Source organism: Arachis ipaensis, chromosome B4 (genome assembly GCF_059453495.1).
Source record: "Arachis ipaensis isolate K30076 ecotype BB chromosome B4, ASM5945349v1, whole genome shotgun sequence".
In the NCBI taxonomy this organism is placed as follows: domain Eukaryota; kingdom Viridiplantae; phylum Streptophyta; class Magnoliopsida; order Fabales; family Fabaceae; genus Arachis; species Arachis ipaensis.
In genome coordinates, this window is record NC_142439.1 from 141,093,692 (window position 1) to 141,116,218 (window position 22,527).

The window sequence follows — 22,527 nt, forward strand, 5'->3', positions numbered from 1 at the left end:
TTGTAAAAAAATAGGAAAATAAAAGAATTGTGAAAGAAAAAGATGAAGAAATTTTATTGATTGTTGATTGAATGAATTGTAAACTATAAAGGTAAAACTAAGTATATATAGAGTATTGGCCTATGAAAGATAAAAGTAGATAAAGATAAGATAGAGATAAAGATAAAGATAACTATAAGATAAGATAAAGACTAATTATAATTTAATTTGTGTATTCTGTTGGACTGAATTTGTGGGCCGTGAAACGTCTTTATTGTTGTCATGGGTTAAGGTGGAAGAGTGGTTTAATACATAATAAAAAAGTTTTATTTTTTAATTATTATTATTAAAATAGATAACCAGTTTTAAATGTAATAAACATATATAATTATAGATGTATGATGTTATATATTTATAATTACAAATGTTAAATTAAATAAAATAATATTGTGTTATTGTCTTTTTAATATTATTCGTAACAATAATACTAGCGGGGGTAAGAACAATTTAATTAACAAAAAAAAGCGTTCTAAATATGCATGAAAGGCATGTAAGATACAACACTAAATTAAAGAGTAAATGCCCAAAATGGTCCCTGAAATTCAAATCGGTATTCAATTCAGTCCTTTATTTTTTTAAATGACCAAATAAATCCCTAAAATTGAGAAACGTGCGTCCCCGTTAGTCCCTGCCAGAATTGCCGTCTTAACGTTGCTGATGTGGAACGTTAACTGCCATGTGGGCATTCTATTAAACGACGTCATTTGAGTTGTGGGTGCCCTAAGCCTGTAAAACGACGTCGTTTGAAATAACGTATTCTCCCCCTTTGAATAAACAATTGTTGTTGGTCCCCCCTTCCACTTCAACGTTTCCCACTAAAATTTCAGAAAAGCTTTCTCTTCTCCTACGTCCCTTCATTCTCCCATACTTCCCACTCAACATTTCATCGGCGAGGATCATCCTTAGAATCTGTTCTCTCCGGTCAGTGAAGAAGTCATCGACGAAGCATCACCTTCGTACACTGCCGACGGTGAGAGGTAACAGTTCGACTTGATCATTCTCTTCCATTTTTTTGGTTTTCATTGAGGGTTGTTGATACTTATGTGTGAATGCGTTGTTGTATATGTAAGGGAGTGGTTTAGAATGTTGTGGTTGTTGATGGCGCAAATGTTAGGGTTTAGGGTTTCTAATATGAAACTTGTAACCACATAAATCATAATCTTGTTTAAGTTATAGTCAGTAGGAAGTAAATATATGCATCCTTATTACAAATATAGTTTGATTTCTAGTTCTTTGCAATATGGCTGTTTTGCAACAAAATGAATAATCCTGTCTGTTTTGTGCATTGTGCTGTAAACTTCAGATGCCTGATCGATTGAGACTTGTTTTCCACCATGGTGGAGCGTTTGAGACAGATCCTAGGGGAAATTTTATCTACACTTCTGACTTGTATGATGAATGGGTTGGAGTTGATGAAGACTATCTTGACGTGTTTGCGGTAACAGGTTATTATAAAGAGTTGGGGTATGATAAGGCTGAAGCATGTTGGTATCTGGAGCCTAAACATGTGTTGGAATTTGGTCTTAGGAGATTGAAAGTGGACCAGGACCTTGTTGATATGATCAAGCACTGCCATGAGAATAACAACGTCATCCACATCTATTTTGAGCACGGAACTTCGATTCCTGAGATAATTGATGTAATGAATTTGTCTGAGGAGGATGGTGATATAGGCCAGAAGGTCGGAATGGAAGGCATGGAAGAAGATAGTGAGGGGTGATGAAGCTGCTGAGTATGCTAAACTCAGAGATTATGCGGAGGAGCTGTTGAGGTCTAATCCGGGCTCAACTGTCAAGTTAGGTGTTAGTCCAATGCCTAACGGAGAAGGTGTCTTCGAAAGGTTTTATGTGTGTTTGCATGGATGCAAGAAAGGTTTTGTGGGTGGCTGCAGACCCTTGGTAGGACTTGATGGGGCTTTTTTGAAGACCTATTATGGAGGATGGCTGCTGTGCGCCATGGGTCAGGATGCGAACAATCATGTGTATCCAATTGCATGGGCAATTGTTCATATTGAGAACAAAGACAACTGGAAGTGGTTCTTGGAGCTCTTGCAGGAAGACATTGGAGATCAGACAGAGCATGGTTGGTGCTTCATCTCTGATATGCAGAAGGTAACCTAACCTATATGCTTTAATTAGATGCACGATAAATTATTTTAAGGACCATTTTGGATTAATGAACCAAATTTGAAGGACTATTTTGGAGAATTGCAGAATTTAAGAATTTAAGAATTTCAGTATATAGTAACCTATATACTATTGTTATGGCAATTGCAGAATTTAAGAATCCTTAAGCGCATAAGTTCAAAATAGAACCTGTTTTTCAATTTATTATTATATATCTGGTAAAAATCAAGAATCTGTTATTTGCTCAGGTTTTTAGGTGACTACTTTGTTATCTTGTAGGGTTTAATCCCAGCATTGCGTGAAGTTATGCCAGGTGCGCATCACCGCTTCTGTGCGTGGCACCTTTGGCAAAACTTTCAGAAACAATGGAAGGACTCACACTTGAAGAGTTTGCTTTGGAAGTGTGTTAGAGCCATGACTGTCCAGGAATTCAACGGACATATGCAGTCTATAAAGAGGGTGAATGAGAAGGCGTGGGCATATTTAGACAAGTTTTCTAGGCAGGCATGGACCAGGGCTCACTACAAGGACTTTCCAAAGGTTGACAATGTCTGCAACAACATGTGTGAGGTGTTCAACGCTGCCACCAAACCATACAGATGTAAGCCCGTCTTGACTTTACTGGAGGAGGTTAGGAGGTATGCCATGACTAGTATGGCAAGGAACAAACTGAAACTCTCTAGCCATATGGGATACTTACCTCCGATTCAACAAAGTAGACTTGCAAAGGAAAGGCATTACAGCAGGTACTATACACCAATGTGGTCTGGAGATGCGGCTGAAGTGATGTTTGAAGTGCATGGTGAACCACATAATGTGGTGGTTGATTTGGGAAACCAAACATGTAGCTGCAGGTCTTGGCAGTTATCGGGTAAATACTATTTTGTTTGATTGTTTTTATTTTTTTGTGTAATTGCACCGTAGTATACCTATCAAGACACTTAGTTACTCAAATTTTTTATGTGGTAGGGTTACCTTGTCGTCATGCAATAGCTGCGATTTCAGTCATGAATGGTAGACCTGAGAATTATGTCCATGCATGGCTAACAATGGGCTCATACAACAAGATTTATGAGTACCATATCAACCCGGTAAGAAGCCAACAGTTGTGGGAAACATCAGAATACCTCCATTGCTTACCTCCTGTAAGGAGCAAACCCCGTGGCAGGCCATCACATTATGCAAGAAAAAAAGATCAACATGAGGCACCTGTTCGGGGGAGCCAAGAGCGCACAGCAACAAAATTGAAGAGAAAATATGGCAAATTCACATGCGGGACATGTGGGGATGTTGGTCACACAACAAGGAGTTGTAGAATATCAAAGAAACAAAAGGTTGATGAGCTAGCAGCTGCTGCAAAGGCTGCTGAAGATGCTGCAGATAAGGGTGACACTGGTTCTAAAGGTAACAAAGGTGAGGTTGTTACTGAAGAATGTGAGGTTGGGGCTGAAGGAGGACAAATTGATACTCAAACAGAAGTTGCTGCTGAAGGGGGTCTAGGAGCTGAACAAGAACCTGCAACTAAGGTATTGTTGTTATTGATATTGTTGCTATTGATAAATCTGGAAACAAACAAATCCATATAATGACACTTGTATTGTTGTTGTTGATATCATAGGCTGTAAAGACTACAAAGACTGCAAAGAAAGGCCATCTGAGAACTAAATGTGAGAGACGCATAGACAAACTCCCTGTCAAGAGGACAACTTCATCCACTGCTGCTACTGCTGCGGCTGCTCCAAATCCGACTGAGATTTCAAGAGAGACTATTCAGGGAGCTAGTGCAGCAACCTCTGAAAAACTTGCCTCCTTCTTGAAATTTGTTCCAAATCCAGGATTCAACCCACCAAGGAAAACTGTCTAACCAGCACAAAGTGTGGTGGCTTTTTGAGTTCATGTTGTTGTAGCTGAATGTTATGCTTAAAGAATTCTGCCTTTTTTTAATGTAACCTATCAAACTTGTATGTATGGCCTTTGAATGTTGTTATGGCGTATGATGCTTTGGGTTGTGATACTATATTATGCACAATGTGCTTTAGCACAAACAACACTTGTTCCATGTTCCGGTATTAGTTATCTTAAATTAATGAAGCTTTTGGTTTAGTTCATGTTGTGATTTATCTCTTTCTGGTTTAGTTGAACACAATTTTTAGCAGAATAAGTGCAGCATCAAGAGTTGAACTCATGTCAAATTAGTGTTTCATTTCATTTCATTCCATCTTCATCAAGACATTACATACCACTTAAGAAATTTAAAATTTCATAACATTATCATCATTTGTTGAATATAAACCCCAACAAACTAAAACCTAAACACACACCAAAAGTAACAACAAAAGCCAGCAGCATCATTGTCATCATCTTCACGGTCTTAACATCACTCTCCAAGCTTGTCATCCTCCAACTTAACTCATGCAAAACTTCTAGTGGAATGGGTGCTGCAGAAACTTGATCTTCACATCCATCAGCCCAGCGAAAAAAATTACAGTGAATTCCATACTGCAAAGTAAAAAATGCAGGTGAATCCAAACTCAAACTCAAACCATCTTAACATTTTCTTCACAGCCATAACCTTACCTCATAGTTCGGACAACCATAAAATGGTCTACCAGGATTTTCTGCAGTTGTTGAGTGCTTCATCACCGTTCGAAGCCCGCAATAACAGAAAACACCGTTCTTACCTCCCCTCTATTTCGCATTCCTTTGTTGCCATAAGGTCTGCCTGCAGCGTTGTTCCTACTTAAGCTACTTTGGCTTTTCTCGCCACCACCCATCATCACTCACACAGACAAGAAATCAATTTGGGTTTTACGGCGAAGAAGAGAGGTCGAACAGAAGAGAAGGAGAGTCGGAGAAGAGAAGGAGAATCGAAGAAGACAAGAAAATTAGGGTTTTATAATTGCAACGGACTAATTTGGGTAATATTAGGCAATTCCAGATACCAATTTGAAACAAATTCAACCTTGGCACACATCAGCATCCAGCTGGAATGCCCACATGGCAGTTAACGTTCCACATCAGCAACGTTAAGACGGCAATTCTGGGAGGGACTAACGGGGACGCACGTTTCTCAATTTTAGGGATTTATTTGGTCATTTAGAAAAATAAAGGACTGAATTGAATACCGATTTAAATTTCAGGGACCAATTTGGGCATTTACTCCTAAATTAAATATCAATTTTTTAGTGTAACTTTATTAGTGTTCAAAATATTAATTAACTAATTAATTAAATTAAAAATAAACTATTCATTTGAGCAATAAGCCGCAGATGTGAGATGTGTGACTGTAAACCACGATATATATATATATATATATATATATATATATATATATATATATAGTTAGGGAACTACTCAGATAAAGGCGTTTAAAACATCTTTTTTTAAAAATATTTTTTAATAATTAAAATTTAATATATATAATCGATTAAATTATGTTATTTTTGTCAAAATTAGGTTAGATAAATTGATTTAACCGAAAAAATGGTGAATCAAATTTTGAACTGATCTAAATTAATATTATTTTTTATAAAAAATGACTACAATACCTTTATTATAGAAAATAATTAAAATACTCTTATTATATATATATATATATATATTAATTTAAAAAATTCTAAATCCTAATCCTACGATAGAAAAATAAAGAACTAAAATTTAGAATTCTCAAAATTAATATATATAATAGAAGTATTTTAGTCATTTTCTATAATAGGATATTGTAGTTATTTTCAATAAAAAATAATATTAATTTAGACCAGTTCAAGATTTGATTCATCATTTTTCGGTTAGATCAATTTGTCTAGCCTAATTTTGACAAAAATAACACGATTTAATCGATTATATGTGTTAAATTTTAATTATTAAAAACATCTTTATAAAAAGACGTTTTTAACATCTTTATCTAAGTGACTCTCATATAGTTATTATCTGTTTATTTTGCATACTTATGAACGCGAGATTTTAACGATTGTTTAATTTAAGGTTAAAAATTAATTTTTAGAAATATTACATTTGAAAAATACTATACTCGGTACTAATAAAATCTTGTTTGTTAGTACTATAAATTGTTGAAAATTATTTTTAAAACGGATATATTTGTTTTATTATATGCATTTTTTATGGGTATAATAAATAATTTCAAATGTTGATTTTTTAAAAATATTAAATAGCTACTTTTCAGGGTGAGAATAAAAATTTTATATTTGTAGGAAGAAAATATTTGTGGGAAAAATTAAAAATTCTGAAAGAAACACATTTGTTAGTGAGCTTTATTTATTATTATTGGTACCCATGCATATAAACCTCATAATTAGTAAAAATAATAATAATAATAACTAAAAATAAATAATTTTATAATTTTAAAATTATTTTTAGTGATTATATAAATTATCAAAAAAATAGTCGCTCAAACTTATACATTGTTTGCAGCCATGAAAAGATTTTACTGGCAATTATTAGAATTGTCACTAAATAATGGAGTAACATATATTAGATATATTATATTTAACTTTTATATAAATAAATAAATAAATGATGGAATGAAAGACAGACATATATTTTTACAATCAAAACTCTAAAGAGATAATTTTTTAAATAACAGAAAAAAATTTTAAAATTAACACAGAAATTTATGAATCTAATATAAAAATATTTTATAATTAACATATAATGTTTTGGATTTAGCTAAATTTTACAAATTAAGAAAGTTTTAGTTGAAAATATAAAAAAATTAATTTTTCAATATATTTATTTTACAACAACAACAACAAAGCCTTGTCCCACTAAGTGGGGTCGACTACATGAATCAAACGACGCTATTGTGCTCTGTCATGTATCATGTCTACAGAGAGACTGTTTACATGTAGATCTCGTTTGACCACTTCATGGATGGTCTTCTTAGGTCTTCCTCTGCCTTTCGCCCTTTGTCCATCTACTATCTCATCCACCCTCCTGACTGGATGTTCTATCGGTCTTCTTCTCACATGTCCAAACCACCTGAGACGCGATTCAACCATCTTCTCCATAATGGGTGCTACTCCAACTCTCTCCCTTATATCTTCATTCCTTATTTTATCCAATCGCGTATGACCACTCTCATCCATCTCAACATCTTCATCTCTGCCACACTCAGCTTATGTTCGTGCTCCCCTTTAGCCGCCCAACACTCCGTACCATACAGCATAGCCGGTCTTATAGCGGTGCGATAGAATTTACCTTTAAGTTTTAAAGGCACTTTTTTGTCGCATATAAAACCAGATGCACTCCGCCATTTTGACCAACCTGCTTGGATCCTATGATTTACATCATGTTCAATCTCTCCATTATCCTGTATGATGCACCCAAGATACTTAAAACTTTTAACTTTTCGTAGGATGTTTTCTCCAATCTTCACCTCTATATTGGGGTTTTCCCTTCTCAGATTGAACTTACATTCCATATATTCCGTCTTGCTACGGCTTATGCGCAGACCATACACTTCTAGAGCTTCTCTCCATAACTCCAACTTCTTATTTAGGTCTTTCCTTGACTCTCCCATAAGGACAATATCATCGGCAAAAAGCATGCACCATGGCACAGACTCTTGGATGTGCTCTGTGAGTACTTCCAAGACTAATGTGAAAAGGTATGGACTTAAGGATGATCCCTGGTGTAATCCTATACCAATAGAGAATTTCTCTGTCACACCACCTTGAGTCTTCACACTAGTTGTGGCCCCATCATACATGTCTTTAATTGCCCGAATATATGCGATCCTTACTCTCCTCTTTTCTAAAACCTTCCATAAGACCTCCCTTGGTACCCTATCATACGCTTTTTCCAAATCAATAAACACCATATGTAGATCCCTTTTATTACTACAATACCTCTCCATCATCCTTCTTATATTAATAGGTATATCGCTTCAGTGGTAGATCTGCCTGGCATAAATCCAAATTGGTTCTCTGTTACTTGTGTCTCTTTTCTCAACCTCCGTTCTATCACCCTTTCCCATAACTTCATAGTATGACTCATAAGCTTAATCCCTCTATAGTTTCCGCAACTTTGTATATCCCCTTGTTCTTGTAGATAGGTACCAAGGTGCTCTTTCTCCACTCATCAGGCATTTTCTTTGACCTTAAAATCTCATTAAAAAGCATGGTTAACCAGTTGATGCCTTTTTTTCCAAGACCCTTCCAAACCTCAATCGGGATATTATCAGGTACTACTGCCCTGCCATTTTTCATCTGCTTTAGAGCCTCTTTTACCTCGAAGTCTCGAATCCTTCGATAGTAGTCAAAGTTTTGATCTTCTTCCCTTGTGCATAATCGACCAAGGCTCGGAAGAGTCTTCTGTCCCTCATTAAATAACTCGTAGAAGTAGCTCTTCCACATTTTATTAATCTTCTCCTCTTGAGCCAATACCTCTCCATCCTTATCCTTTATGCACTTAACCTGATCCAAATCTCTCGTTCTTCTTTCCCGACTCTTTGCGATTCTATATATACCTTTTTCTCCTTCTTTCGTGCCCAAAGACTGGTAGAGACCCTCATATGCTCTTGTTCTTGCTTCACTTACAGCCACTTTTGTCTCTTTCTTAGCCGCCTTATATTTTTTCCAATTATCTGCATTGCGGCATAAAGATCACTCTTTAAAGCATTCCCTTTTTATCTTTATCTTTTCTTGTATACTCGCATTCCACCACCAGGACTCCTTGTCTCTTGGTCCTATTCCTTTAGATTCACCAAAACTTTCTTTTGCTGTTCTTCTAATAACTTATGCCATCTCCCTCCACATCTCTTCCGCGCTTCCATTCCCATCCCACTTTGTCTCTTCTTCTACCCGTCTTAGGAAGCTTCTTTGTTCCTCGCCTTTCATCCGCCACCACCTCGTCCTTGGGTTCTTCGTATGATATCTTTTCCTCAACTTTTGCTCAACGCGAAAATCCATGACGAGCACCTTATGTTGTGTTGTCAAACTCTTTCCCGGGATAATTTTACAGTTAATGCAAAATTTCCGGTCGACTCTCCTCAACAAGAAGAAGTCGATTTGAGAGCTTGTCATGCCACTCTTATAGGTTATAAGATGTTCGTCTCTCTTTTTAAAACATGTATTTGCGATGAGAAGATCAAAGGTTGAGGAAAAGTCCAAAATAGTTTTACCCTCGGTATTGATTACCCCGAAACCATGGCCTCCGTAAATACTCTCATATCCATTCACTTCTCTCCCAACATGGCCATTAAAAATATTTAAAATTTTTTACTAATGATAACTTTATCATGTACCCTTAGAGAATATGTTAGTTAAATTCTAATTTTTTAAAGAAAAAACACATTTAAAAAAAACCATACAATGTTTTTTTTTTTAATAATAACACATAATATAGCCGAAGAAAAAAAAAGAAGAGAATCATAAATGAACTCTTAAATACATTAAGACATAATAGAAATATTATTAACTAATGTTAGGCCCATGGATTTCCATAAAATCAACAAATTCATCTATGTACTTTTGATGCAGCTCTTTGTTCCCAAATATCTTGATCTTCTCCTCTGCATGGCTTCTACAACTCTTTCCTTCCTCTTCCAACATCAAAGCTCTCAATGCCTTGGCTATGGAATATCTTGTGAATTTTCCGTCATTTTCATTTCTTTCCACTTTCACCCCTACTTTTATTCCTTCCATAACCATAGCATTCAACTCTTGCTCCCTTGAGAAGGGCAACAAAATAAGTGGACAACCAAATTCAAGAGACTCTATTATGGAACTCCAACCACAATGACTCAAAAACCCTCCAATAGATTTATGTGTTAATATTTTTAATTGTGGTACCCAATTATTCCATATAATTCCACTTTTATTATTTGTCTCCATTGGACTACTGACATCGTTATTAGGACTATTTTTCCGTTTTAAAGCCCAAAAAAATGGACAATTAGATAATTCTAATCCCATAGCTATCTCATTGAATTCCTCATCACTTAGTTTAACCTCACTTCCAAATGCTACATAAATCACTGACCCTTTTTCTTTTTTATCTAACCACTTAAGAATTTTGGGCCAATTTTCATCCTTGTCATCATTGTTGTTGTCTTCATCATTGCTTTGTGGTAAAGGTGGCAATAACCCAACCGGAATAATTGGTTTCTTGCATACACGTTCAAGATTCTTTAGAGACTCACCTTCAACCTCCGTGCAACTTCTTATAGCGACGGCAGCGGCTCCGACGACGATTTCTTGGAGTCTGAATGCATCTGTGACCCCAGATTCATTTTGTTGACTTAGGAAGTCATACACAGGCTTAGCTATTTCTTCAATGGAGTTGCTATGTGCCCTTATTAGAATGGAATCCAAACAGAAATATTCAACAAATGCACAAAAGATACAAAAGTAAATGCATGAGATACCAAGGTTAGAACATATTGGTAGTAACCAAAAAGGTGCAAAGTCATATAAGAGCCAATGAGGAGTGGAACTCTCTAGAAACTTAGTCAAAGGTCCTTGAAGACCATCAAAAGCTTTCTTAAGGTATGGTACTATATGGTGTGGAACATCCAAAGTTGACTCTGCATTTTGAGGGAGATTTTCTACGTGGGGCAAAGGAAGTTCTATGAACTCCACCAAAGGTTGCAAATTTGAAGGTAGTTTAGGGAGGCGTTTGATATTTCTAGGTGTGGAAATGAATGAAACTTTGTGACCCTTTTGAGCTATGAGTTTTGCAAGCTCATAGAATGGAATTATGTGACCAAAAGCAAGCCATGGAAACACAGCAATGTGAAGCTTCTTGTTATTGATAGCTTGTTCAGGCATGGTGCAATAATGGTAGTTGTCTTACTTTTTGTAACAAATATAGTTAATTATTTATAGACCACATAGTTACACATCACCACATCAAAGATTCAATAATTGTATATGTGCCATCTCCATTATTGGTTAAAAAATATTGTTTGGACGTTAAAATTAATGATTAAAATATAGTTATTATATATTTATATATAAATATATATATATTATTTAATTTATATTTAATGTGTATTTTATATTAATAATTGATTTTGATGAGTGACTTTTAATAATATATAGTTAACATATTGATATTTAATTTTTTTTCTTAATTCTATTTATTGTGAGTATGTGGCCCACAAATTAAATTATTTAAGGTCTTGTAATTTTTGTAGCAGATATTTGATAATAAATATATTCTCATTCTTATTTTAATAATTTGTTCTTTTATAAATTTATGTAAAAATACAGTATAAAAAATTATGAGCAGTAATATGTAAAATGACATCATCAAAAATTATAATAGAAATAGCAATATTACTTTTGTTGTAGTTTTTATGATTCAGCGTTGTTCCATAAGCTTATTGTGTTTTTTAGAACATAAAATTAGAGTCGTCAAGATGAGTTAATTAAATTTTTTTTCGTTTATGCATTTAAACGGTTGAATTTTGCTTTTAAAATAAAGATTAATCTCTACATACAAGTGTTTTGTATTTACAAGTTTTACAAGTCTGAACGAAACTCACCCATTAAACGCGCTGCTTGTTACGTGCCTTTCTAACAGAATTTTAAATCAATTCAAATCAATCAACGCACAAATATATAACTTCCATTTTTTAAAAGATTTCGTTTCTTTTTTCGAGTTTCTTGCCAAATTTATTAGATTTCCTTCATGCGTTCTCTCTTTACTTCGTTTTTTTCGATTTTCATGGTTTTTGAAATCAAACTTTAAAATCGTTTTGAAGATAATGGAACTTCAGAAATACACCCAAACGATTACAGAAATACACCCAAACGGTTACAGAAATACACCCAAATGATTACAGAAAGGATTATAAAAATACACCCAAAAGATTACAGAAATACACCCAAAGGATTTAAGAAATACACCCAAAAGATTTAAGAAATACACTCAAAACATGAGAAGACAGTATATTTCTTCTTGAAATCTTTTAATGTTTTGCTGGTTAAGGATGAGGCACATGACAGAGACAATCTAGAAGAAAAACCTAGAAGAACAGTAAACAGTACCTTGAATAATGTTTCTTCCTTTTTTCTGGTGATTTTTTATGGAGATTTGTATCTTTTTTTCTTAATTTCTTCTACTCTTTGCGAGGAGTTGAAACGTTTCTACAGAATCGTAGTAATTTGTTTTGAATGTCCCTTGAATCTTGATGGTTTGCGTTTTGATTGAGGAAGAAGAGGAAGAGTGAACATATTGTGAAAGGGGCGCGTATTTTTTTCTTGATGGTTTACGTTTTGATTGAGAAAGAAGATGAAGAGTGAATGTTGAAGGAACGCGTATTTTTTTTTTTTTTTTTTAGACTTGGAGCAACTTATATAATTTGTAAGCCAAAAAAATTTGTATATATAGCAGATCTCTTAAAATAAAGTCTACGAATTCATTGGGGACTATTGCTCTATTTTTCTAAAAGGCTCCGCCACTACTGAAATAGGAATAAAGGTGCTTATGTACATATTTATTTGATTAAAAATATTATTTATATATTAAAATTAATTATTAAAATAAGTTATTATATATATATATTAATTTATTTTTAATATATACTTAATACTGATTGTTGGTTGATAGTTAAATAATCTTTCTTTTTCTTAAAAAGAATGAAAAGGTATCTTAAGAAATATTAATCTTGACCTTCGAGCATTTCGCGTGGAACGCATGGGAGGATAAAATATAAAAAAAGTCTAGAGTACAGTATTTTTATTAAAATTTAGTCAGTATTTAATTTGTAAAATAAAAATGAATAATTTTATATTATTAGATAAAATTTTACATTATTAAAAATATTAATAATGACTAATTAATAATTATAAATCACAAAATTTACTAATCCTCTAACACTTTTTTAAAAATTATATATCCATCCGTACTGTACTAAAAGATATCATTGATCATTATTGTAAAGGAAAATTTTTGCCAGTCATTTTATTGATAGAGCGGTATACTATGTACGAATCGGTGGCCAGTAAAGTTTTTGTCTTTTTCTATGGTGTATATTAATGAAAAAGTCCATAAAAAAATAGAAAAAAGACACCTAAGAATAATAAATCAGTGAATAAAAGTGTAAAACTAAATAATGACTTGTATTAATAAGCCAGCCATAATAGAGTCCTCGATGTCGGCTCTTCGTCACCTGGGACTGTAGTATGTTTCAAGGGTTGGGCTATTCGTCCATTAAAGCGGTACGTGAGCTGGGTTCAGAACGTCATGAGACAGTTCGGTCCATATCCGGTGTGGGCGTTAGAGCATTGAGAGGACGTCCTTGACCTTAGTTAGAAATTGGTGTCAAAGCCTGTCCTCAAGCACAGAACGGATACTGGAAGGTGAACGAACAACAACCATTTTTGCCACAAGAGAGGGCTTTAAATTATAAAGGACTGGGTGCGCAAATAAAAAAAATAAAAAAAGATATAGATATTGAAATTCAAACTTTTTTTTACATAAAAACTTAGAAATTATATAATAGAGACAACTCTGGATAGATGCTGATGGACTCTGTGAATACAAGCCCAGATATAATGGGAACAGATAACCACATTGGAAAAATAGATTGGAATTTGTTGTGTTTGAATTGGTGGACATAAATGTACTGGTTGGTTTGGTTTAGGACAAAAATAATAATGTATTTAAAGACTATTTTAAGTTTTATTTTAATATATTATTAATAGATAGATATATGAACTAATGAATTAATAGGTATAAAAGTATTTTTTTTAATTTCTTTTTATTTATTAAATATATATAATTATTACAATACAATATTAGTAAAAGTGATGAGTATATGAATATCTTATTCTTTAATTAAAAAATTTTGGGTTTAAGTTTTGTAAATGAAAAAAAATAATATTTTTTTATCCATATACATATGATAAAGACTATTTTAGAAATAAAATAAAATAAATGTTAGGGGTGTATAATAATTTATTATTTTTAGTTATTATTTAATCATTAATTTAATTTTTTTTAGTCTAATAGCGCAATAATATTCTTTATCTCATACTTTTAAATATTGATAACTAATTGATGGACAAAAATAATAAACTTTGATACTCCTCTAGTATTTTTTATAAAAAAATACATTAAATCTATCTTTCTCTAATAATTTCTTTTATTATATTAGTTAATAATTTTTATATTGTTAAAAATATTATTTGCTTGAATCTCACTTTTTTAATTATACCGATATGATAAAGGATTACTTTTTCTTAATCTCAGAACCAAAAATTTTATATTATAATGTATTATAATACTTGTGTAATACTTGAAATAATAGGACAAAAAATAATAATTTTAATGGTTAATAACATTAGACTAGTCTAATGACAACTATTTTCTTAATTAGACATATATATTCTAACTATTTTCTTAATTTAAACACTAATATATATTTCATCACAAAATCTAAATTAAATCACTATACTAGTCTAATGACAAAATTGCATTTTCAGTTACAGAGGCCCATTTTTTTCAGAAAAAGAGACCTATAATAAAGCATTGGTCCTAAATTCAAACATAGTTAACCTAGCTGAACCAAGAGTCATTTATAAATCATCAATGCTATAATAGTATAACCCATCAAGAGAGGACACACAATTTTTTTACAATATTCATCTACAACCTATAAGACAAGTTCATTACACACCATATTCTGAATTTTCTAAAATATACTTCAGTTATTTTTTCTAACATTTCAACAGTTTCTATTTTTTAATTAGTATCTAAATGGTTATTATTTATTGTATACCAATGTACCAGTCAAATACACTGGTATATGTGAAAGTCTTCCGTTTGTAAAATTGTATTGATAAAATGGATTGAGCTTTTTAGACTTTGAGAGTGCTGTAATAATTGAAGTGTATAGGGTACTTAATTAATTACCTTTTTGCGCTTAAATGATGGGTAAGAATAAAGTTATCCAAAAAGTTTGCCTGTATAGGTACAGGATGCGTATGTTGTATGTTTATCTTCGTAAATATACATGTGATGTTTGTTGTTTTGGCAAATGAATAAAGTATTTTTTTTTTAATTTTTGGGGTAAGTTTTAAAGTTGTCTTTTTTTTTTTAACGTTTAAATCGTCTTATTTAAGTCTCAACCATTTTAGAAATTAACGGCCGGATAAAATTAAGACGATTTTAAAACATTAAGAACTTAAATAGGACGAAAACATTGAGGACAAAAACGATACATAGACTTGCGAAAAAGAAAAAAATTTTACTTTTTTATTAATCTTTTTTTCAATAATTTCAATTTTTTTACGATAAATAATTACTTAATTTATTTTTTAATTTTGTTCTTAATTAAAAATAAATTCACTTAGAAATAAATAATGTGATTAAAAATAAATTTAAATACATAATTGAATAATTATCTGCCGTAAAAATTTGATATTATTGTAGAATGAAATTAAAAATAAAGTTTAACTAAACTAAATATTAAAGAATTTCAATACATTAGAGACAAAAGATATAATCTATACTTTATTGTATATGTATTTTTTTTTTTTTCACAAGTTCATGTATTAGTCATTTTACTAATATTTCATAATGAGTAAAAATCTCTATTTATAAAAAAATAACTTTAAAATTTACTCCAAACATTAAAAACAAAAATAATATTTTATTCTTTGACAAATTATTGACCTGGTCCCATTCATATTTAGGCTCATTTTTTTTATATGGAACAAAGCTTGGTGTTGTTCAATGTAATGGATGCATGAACAAATTTTTTCCTGCTATGGTGTCAGGTGTAAAAGGTTACCTGCGTTTTACTTTTGGCCTGTTTTTGTTTTTTGTTTTTTTGTTCAGGAAAGGGAACAAACGTGGGCTGCGTTTTGCTTTCTGAAGGCTTTTCAAATTCTTTTTTTATTTGTTTCAACCCAAACGCGGCCTGCGTTTTGTGATGGGTTAAAATTTTTTTTTCGTAATAACAAAACGCAGATTACGTTTTGTGCTGAGTGTTAGCTTTTTTTGGGGGAAACGCAAAACGTAGGCTGCGTTTTTCGCGTTGTCAGATTATTTTTTTGAAAAATGAAAAACGCAGGTTGCGTTTGTTGAGAAAAAATATTTTAATGAAGAGACCTGCCTATAAATACGAAGCACTCCTCACCCAAATTAAACGGCCTCACTCCTATTTTACTCATCATACTCTTCTTTCGAATACATATGTTGTAGTTCTTAGTTTTTTTGGCAGTTAGGTGTGTCAAAAAAATTGGAGTAGGTGAGGTTGAAGTTATGGAAAATATTGCAAATTTGCGAGTATATTATAACGGTGAAGTTATACCAAACACACATGAAGGAGTGACTTTTGTTTGTGAATGTCCGTTGTCATTTCCTATTCCATGTACCATGAGGTTTGTCGAGTTACAAAATGGGCTTTGTAATAACATTCAAAGCCACATTTTGAAAAGGGTAAGCAACCTTTTATACAGAAGTCCTGTGCAAGTATTTGGTGGGCTAATACAGTTTCAGTTAATGCCCATCACTGACATCGTCAGTATGCAGCAGATGTTCTGTATTTATCAACAAACCCGATTTCACGTGCCGATGATAGAGTTGTACGTTGAGTTTGAATAGCAGTCAGGGTCGGTGCAGTCGGCGAGGAGGTCAATGTTGATGAGCTTGTGGATATAGATTGGGAAGAAGATAATAATGACAGTGAAGAGGAGTTCGAAGCTAACTATGAAGTCGATAATGAAAACGATAATGGAGACTTGGCAGGCAATCCGGAGGTACAAAATGAAGCGAATGCGATTGTAAGCCAGCACCCGTTTGGTGTTCCGTCTTTTATGCGGACTCTAGATCTCGAAGCCATGCATGACCCGAAATTTCCTGAGTATGCGAATACGTATATGTTATGATTATTAACTCAAGTTTCCTACATTGTTTATTTTATTTGCCTTGTCTGACTGATGGTGATGCGCATGTCGTAGGTGAAGGCAACGCTGCGGGGCCTGGTGGTAGCTGCTGCATCCCGAACTGTCGTCTGACCCGGTCTGTCGGGTGCCATTCTATGCACTCGAATGACACTAGAGGCGACTGGATAGATCACATAACCATATGGGGAGCGAGGACATCCAGAATTTCCACTCCCATATATGGCCGCCATATAAACTGTACAATAGTTACCAAGAGGCCGATTAGAAAAACTATTATTCTGAATAAAAATATTGGACATTAATGGTACAACTTACGTCGTCAACTCCCATGTCGTCGAGTCCTCACTTAAAATGCGTAGTAGGCCGCCGTATATATCTCATATGTTGGTGCCAATGACTCCACCTAACGAAAATAGAATAACAATATTAATAAGAAGAACAAAATAATAATAATAATAACAATAACAATAACAATAACGATAAAAGCCAATACCGTTGCACTAGTGGAATACCAATATCGCCGAGTTGATCGCGGGGTATAGGTGCCAGGAACGGCATACGCTCCCACGCCCAAACAAAAAGCAGTATCAGTGGGCCATCCATTTCCTTGCAGTTGTATCGTGAGACACGACACAACGATCTGTATAGGTGTGCCAGACTGGCTGCCCCCCAACTATACCCTGAAATCCGGTGGAAATTCCGAAGTAGCGGTAGAAACTTCGAGTTCAGTGAAACAGTCGACTTATTCGGAAACACAATTGTTCCGAGCACGCAGAAAATGTGCACCCGGACGTACCGCTCGAGAGACTCCTGAGTATCACACGGCTCGATGTCTCTGCACCGTCGGACCCAAGCAATATTAACCTTCCTGAACACGTGATCGTCCGGACCGGGCTCCCGACCAAAACACGCAATGCAGTTCTCCACCAAAAACTGGTGGCTGCTATCTGATCTACCTGTAACGGCCTCTCCATTAATCGGGAGACCAAGAATATAGCTCACATCTTCCAGCTTCACCATCACTTCACCGACCGGAAGATGAAATGTATGAGTTTTCGGCCTCCAGCGTTCCACCAAAGCACTCAGTAGTGCAGAATGACCTCTCATTTCGACTATTCGCGAAATGTGTTGAAACCCAGTCAATGCCAATGTCGCTGCAGCTACCTCGTTAAAGGTATCTGGCAGATCCAATTTTCTGGGCAACAAATTTCTGATAGCCTGCAAAAAAAAATAATTATTAAATTCTAAATAATATCGGTTAATAATTTGTTCAAAAAAAATTAACAACAACAACTAAACATTATTATTATTATTATCTTAAAACATAATAATAAATTATTAAAAATTAATAAATATTTGTCTATTATTTATTAAACAATATTATTAATTATTAAAAACTAATAATAACTTATTCTCACTATCATAACCAGTATTATAAAATAATCATAATAATACTCTAATTATAATAATAATTACTCAAATATAACAATAATAACAATAATAATAATAACCATTTATTATATTATCTATAACCTAAACGATTTGTTATTAACATACAGTATTAATTATTATTACAAAATATTACTAAAGTATTAAACATAATAATTTTTTTAATTAAACATTATTAAAAAAATCGTTTACTGGTAACAGTATGATTATTATTATTATTATCATAAAAAATAATAATAAATCCCTAAAAAATAATAATAAATTATTACACATTATTGTTATTAAAAATTAAGGCAATTTACATAAATAAAATGATTGAAGGAAACCTTTACGTAAATATATTGGCAAATTTCAGACACAAATGCAACAAACGCAATTATATATAATCCGCTACACCCTCTAGCGGAACCCAAATGCACGTAATTCGCTACACCCTGTCGCGGATTACGTTGAGGACTTGAATACTCATAAACCGCTACACCCTCTAGCAGATTATGAAGAGTGTGGAAGCTTGGGAACATGCCTATATATACCTAGCAAGTTGTGTAGAGTGTCATTTTTTCACTCATTCATAACTTGAGGAATGGAGAGTGAAGAGAACTTTTTGGTGTTAGTGCACTCTTCTGGAAAAATAAAAAAGAGTAAGAGGCACGGTGTGAAGTTTACGGATAGAAAACCACTGAGTGTTTTCATCAGGTCATCTGATACACTGTTGGATCTGAAGAGCAGTATATTGCAAAAGTTGGGCGCAGGTGGCACAAAGTGGGTGAAGAAGCTGTTCTATAAGATTTCTATTGCGGTTGTGTCAACCGGCGTGCAATATGAAACATTCGTGTTACGATCAGATGAATATATGCAGGTGTTGTTTCATTGTCGTCGGAATTTTCCGGAAGTAAGGATATACGAGTTGTTTGTGAAGTTGGAACATGGGATCGATAGTTCTGGGGAATCCACGCCAAACCCTCAGTCCACCACGATCGCGGGTGCCTCCACCTCGATGCCAGTCGTTGCACTTGAGTGTTTGTTGGAGTATCGGCTAGCTGGTCTAGTTGGAGTATTCACCTCAACTCATCCATCTCCAGATGTAGGACGTGATGGGGAACCGAATCGGGTGGAAAATGTGATGCTAGAGGATGATTCCGACGAAGAGCCTGCTGACATTAGAGGGGATAGCGATGATGAAATTCTGACAAACCCAGCACCATGTCAACCACCATCAAGTGCCGGCACACATAGGCAACCTGTACATTATTCTACCCTGGACCTGGAAGCCATCGGCCAACCGATGGAGTCAGCACCAACCTTTGGGGGTCAAGGGTTGTACAAGGGAAATTCTGTAGCTGAATTTTAAGTTGGCCAATCTTTCCACAGTAAGGAGGAAGCTATGCTTACTGTAAAGGATTACAGCATTCGGCGCGGTGTTGAGTACAGAGTGATGGAGTCGAATCATCTTAAGTACCATGAGAGATGCAAGGAGTTTGAGAAGGGTTGCACGTGGATGACTCGCGTCAGCCTTCGAGCACGGAAGGGAACCTGGGAGGTTCGACGGTACAACGGACCACATACATGCTTGGCTACATTGATATCAAGCAACCACGGACAACTTGATTATCACGTGATCTATGCGAAGATCTTTCCTCTGGTTTGAGCCAATGCGGCAGTATCGATAAAGGTGTTGCAAGAAGCTACCGAAGGAACGTACGGGTTCAAGCCAACTTACAGGAAGACGTGATTGGCGAAACAGAAGGCGGTAGCACAGATATACGGGGACTGGGAAGAGTCCTACGCCAAGCTACCTCGTTGGATCCTTGGTGTGCAGTCTACCATGGAGGGGATGGTTTTCTTGTTGAAGACGTCTCTGGTTCGAGTCGGTGATGATGTCGATGACTCAACCGGGGCTATTTTCATCGTCTTTTCTGGATGTTTCCTCCTTGTGTTGAAGCTTTCTAACACTGCAAGCCATTGGTCAGCATAGACGATACTCATCTGTATGGCAAGTATAGAGGGACTTTGCTTCTGGCCATCGCTCAAGATGAAAACTCCAACATCTTGCCTATTGCTTTCAGTCTCGTGGAGGGAGAAAATGCCGAGTCGTGGTCTTTCTTCCTGACCAACCTGCGCCAACATGTGACTCCGCAACAGGGGATACTGGTCATCTCAGATAGGTACAACGGCATCAAGGCTGCACTAGAGAACCCTAACAGTGGGTGGTTACCCCCGCATACATACCGAGCATTTTGTATTCGGCATGTTGCAGCTAACTTCGCACTCAGTTTCAAGGGCACGGATGCAAAGAGTTTGCTTGTGAACGCGGCTTATGTGAAGACTGAGGTAGAGTTTCACTATTGGTTTGATATAATGCGGACTGAGAATCCAGCAATGTGTGATTGGACGAACAAAATAGAATATGATAAGTGGACTCAGCACCAGGATGGTGGCAGACGATTCGGTCACATGACGACCAATATATCTGAGTGTGTTAATTTTGTCCTGAAGGGTACATGGAATCTTCCGGTTACCGCCCTTGTGAAGTCCACATACGGTCGGCTAGCAGAGTTGTTTGTGATTCGTGGTCAGACGGCAGAGGCTCAATTGGCCAGGGTGCCAAGTTCTGCCAGTCTTTTATGAAGGAGATGGGGCGCAACTTGAAAGACTCCAGGTGCTTCACTGTCACCCTATTCGATAGACACCAGTCTGAGTACACCATTGTCGAGACGACACCGACTGGGAGCTTTTCACTTGGGACGTACCGAGTTTCCCTTCAGGATCGTACATGCGACTGTGGATACTTTCAGGCTCTCCATTATCCATGTTGCCATGCGATTGCATGTTGTTCCCAGTCACGGCTTGACTGGTCTATCTATGTCGACGAGGTCTACACCATGCAAAAGGTGTTCAGGGTGTACCAGATGGATTTTGTGCCGCCAATACCAGAGGGACTTTGGCCACCTTATGACGTTTCGACCGTTATTCCGGACCCTAGCTTGAGGCGTTGTCGTGATGAGCGATCGAGGTCTACCAGAATCCAGAAAAATATGGATGAGGCCGACCCTAACCGACCAAAGCGATGCGGGCTCTGCAGACAGCCTGGGCACACGCGTAGATCTTGCCCCCAGAGAGGCTCCACCGTTGCTGGTAGTTCGTAGGACTTCTAGTCTTTGTGCTTCTAGTTTTTTTAATTTTATTTTCTCATGTAGAAATTTACGTTTTTGGATGTTAGTGATAGTGCCTTTGGTGTGTTAGTGTTAGTGTTGGTTTCGACCTATTTGTATGACTTATGACATTTTTATTTCCTTTAACTATTAATCGTTGTATGACTATTATATTTGTATGACTTATGTAGTAATTTAATATGTGTTAGTGTTAATGCCTGATGCCTATTATATTTCTACGGCTTATTGTTTATGAAGACTGTATTTGTATAACCTCGTACATAAACATCATGAGTTGTTACTATTAGACTGGCATTGATAGGCATGTCTCCAAGTTTTCACACTCTTCATAATCCGCTAGAGGGTGTAGCGGAATAGGATTCATCACCATATGATCATAAACCGCTACAGGGTATAGCGGTTTATGAGTATTAAAGTCCTCAACGTAATCTGCGACAAGATGTAGCGAATTACGTGCATTTGGGTTCCGCTAGAGGGTGTAGCGGATTATATATAATTGCGTTTGTTGCATTTGCGTCTGAAATTTGCCAATGTTGTATTTGCGTAAAGGTTTCCATCAATAATTTTATTTATGTAAATTGCCCTAAAAATTATTAATAAATTATTCTCATTAACATACCTACTATTATAATAATAATAATAATAATAATAATAATAATAACAACAACAACAACAACGTCACTAACAATACAGAGTTTAATTTGCCTATTAATAACAATAATAATATAATAACAGTATTAAAAAAATTAAACCGTAATGAGAAATAAATAACAACATAATATTGGTAATAATAATATTAATAATCCCAATACTACTAATTACAACAGAAATAAATAAAATTTGAATAAATATATATATTTA

The 22,527-nt window shown here is 34.8% G+C and overlaps 3 protein-coding genes and 1 pseudogene across 4 annotated transcripts; 2 read left to right on the forward strand and 2 right to left on the reverse strand.

Annotated features, from left to right (window-relative positions):
- Nucleotides 1-9,556: 9,556 nt before the first annotated feature.
- Nucleotides 9,557-10,973, reverse strand: LOC148569470 (putative UDP-rhamnose:rhamnosyltransferase 1 pseudogene; annotated as a pseudogene). The gene has a single exon (XR_015880897.1). The product of XR_015880897.1 is annotated as a putative UDP-rhamnose:rhamnosyltransferase 1 pseudogene (transcript).
- A 6,413-nt stretch (nt 10,974-17,386) lies between these two features.
- On the reverse strand, nt 17,387-18,151 carry LOC148569471 (serine/threonine-protein phosphatase 7 long form homolog). Its single transcript, XM_088485072.1, has 2 exons — nt 17,538-18,151; nt 17,387-17,447 (listed from the first exon to the last, which is right to left on the reverse strand). Exons 1-2 carry the CDS (start codon nt 18,149-18,151, stop codon nt 17,387-17,389), a joined length of 675 nt encoding a protein of 224 aa, XP_088341198.1.
- Nucleotides 18,152-19,076: 925 nt separating this feature from the next.
- On the forward strand, nt 19,077-21,121 carry LOC107637249 (uncharacterized). Its single transcript, XM_016340682.2, has 4 exons — nt 19,077-19,810; nt 19,865-20,041; nt 20,155-20,364; nt 20,464-21,121. The coding sequence occupies exons 1-4, from the start codon at nt 19,077-19,079 to the stop codon at nt 21,119-21,121; spliced, it is 1,779 nt and encodes a 592-aa protein (XP_016196168.2).
- A 5-nt stretch (nt 21,122-21,126) lies between these two features.
- Nucleotides 21,127-21,639, forward strand: LOC107637250 (uncharacterized). The gene has a single exon (XM_016340683.1). It carries the CDS (start codon nt 21,127-21,129, stop codon nt 21,637-21,639), a length of 513 nt encoding a protein of 170 aa, XP_016196169.1.
- The last annotated feature ends 888 nt before the right edge of the window (nt 21,640-22,527 follow it).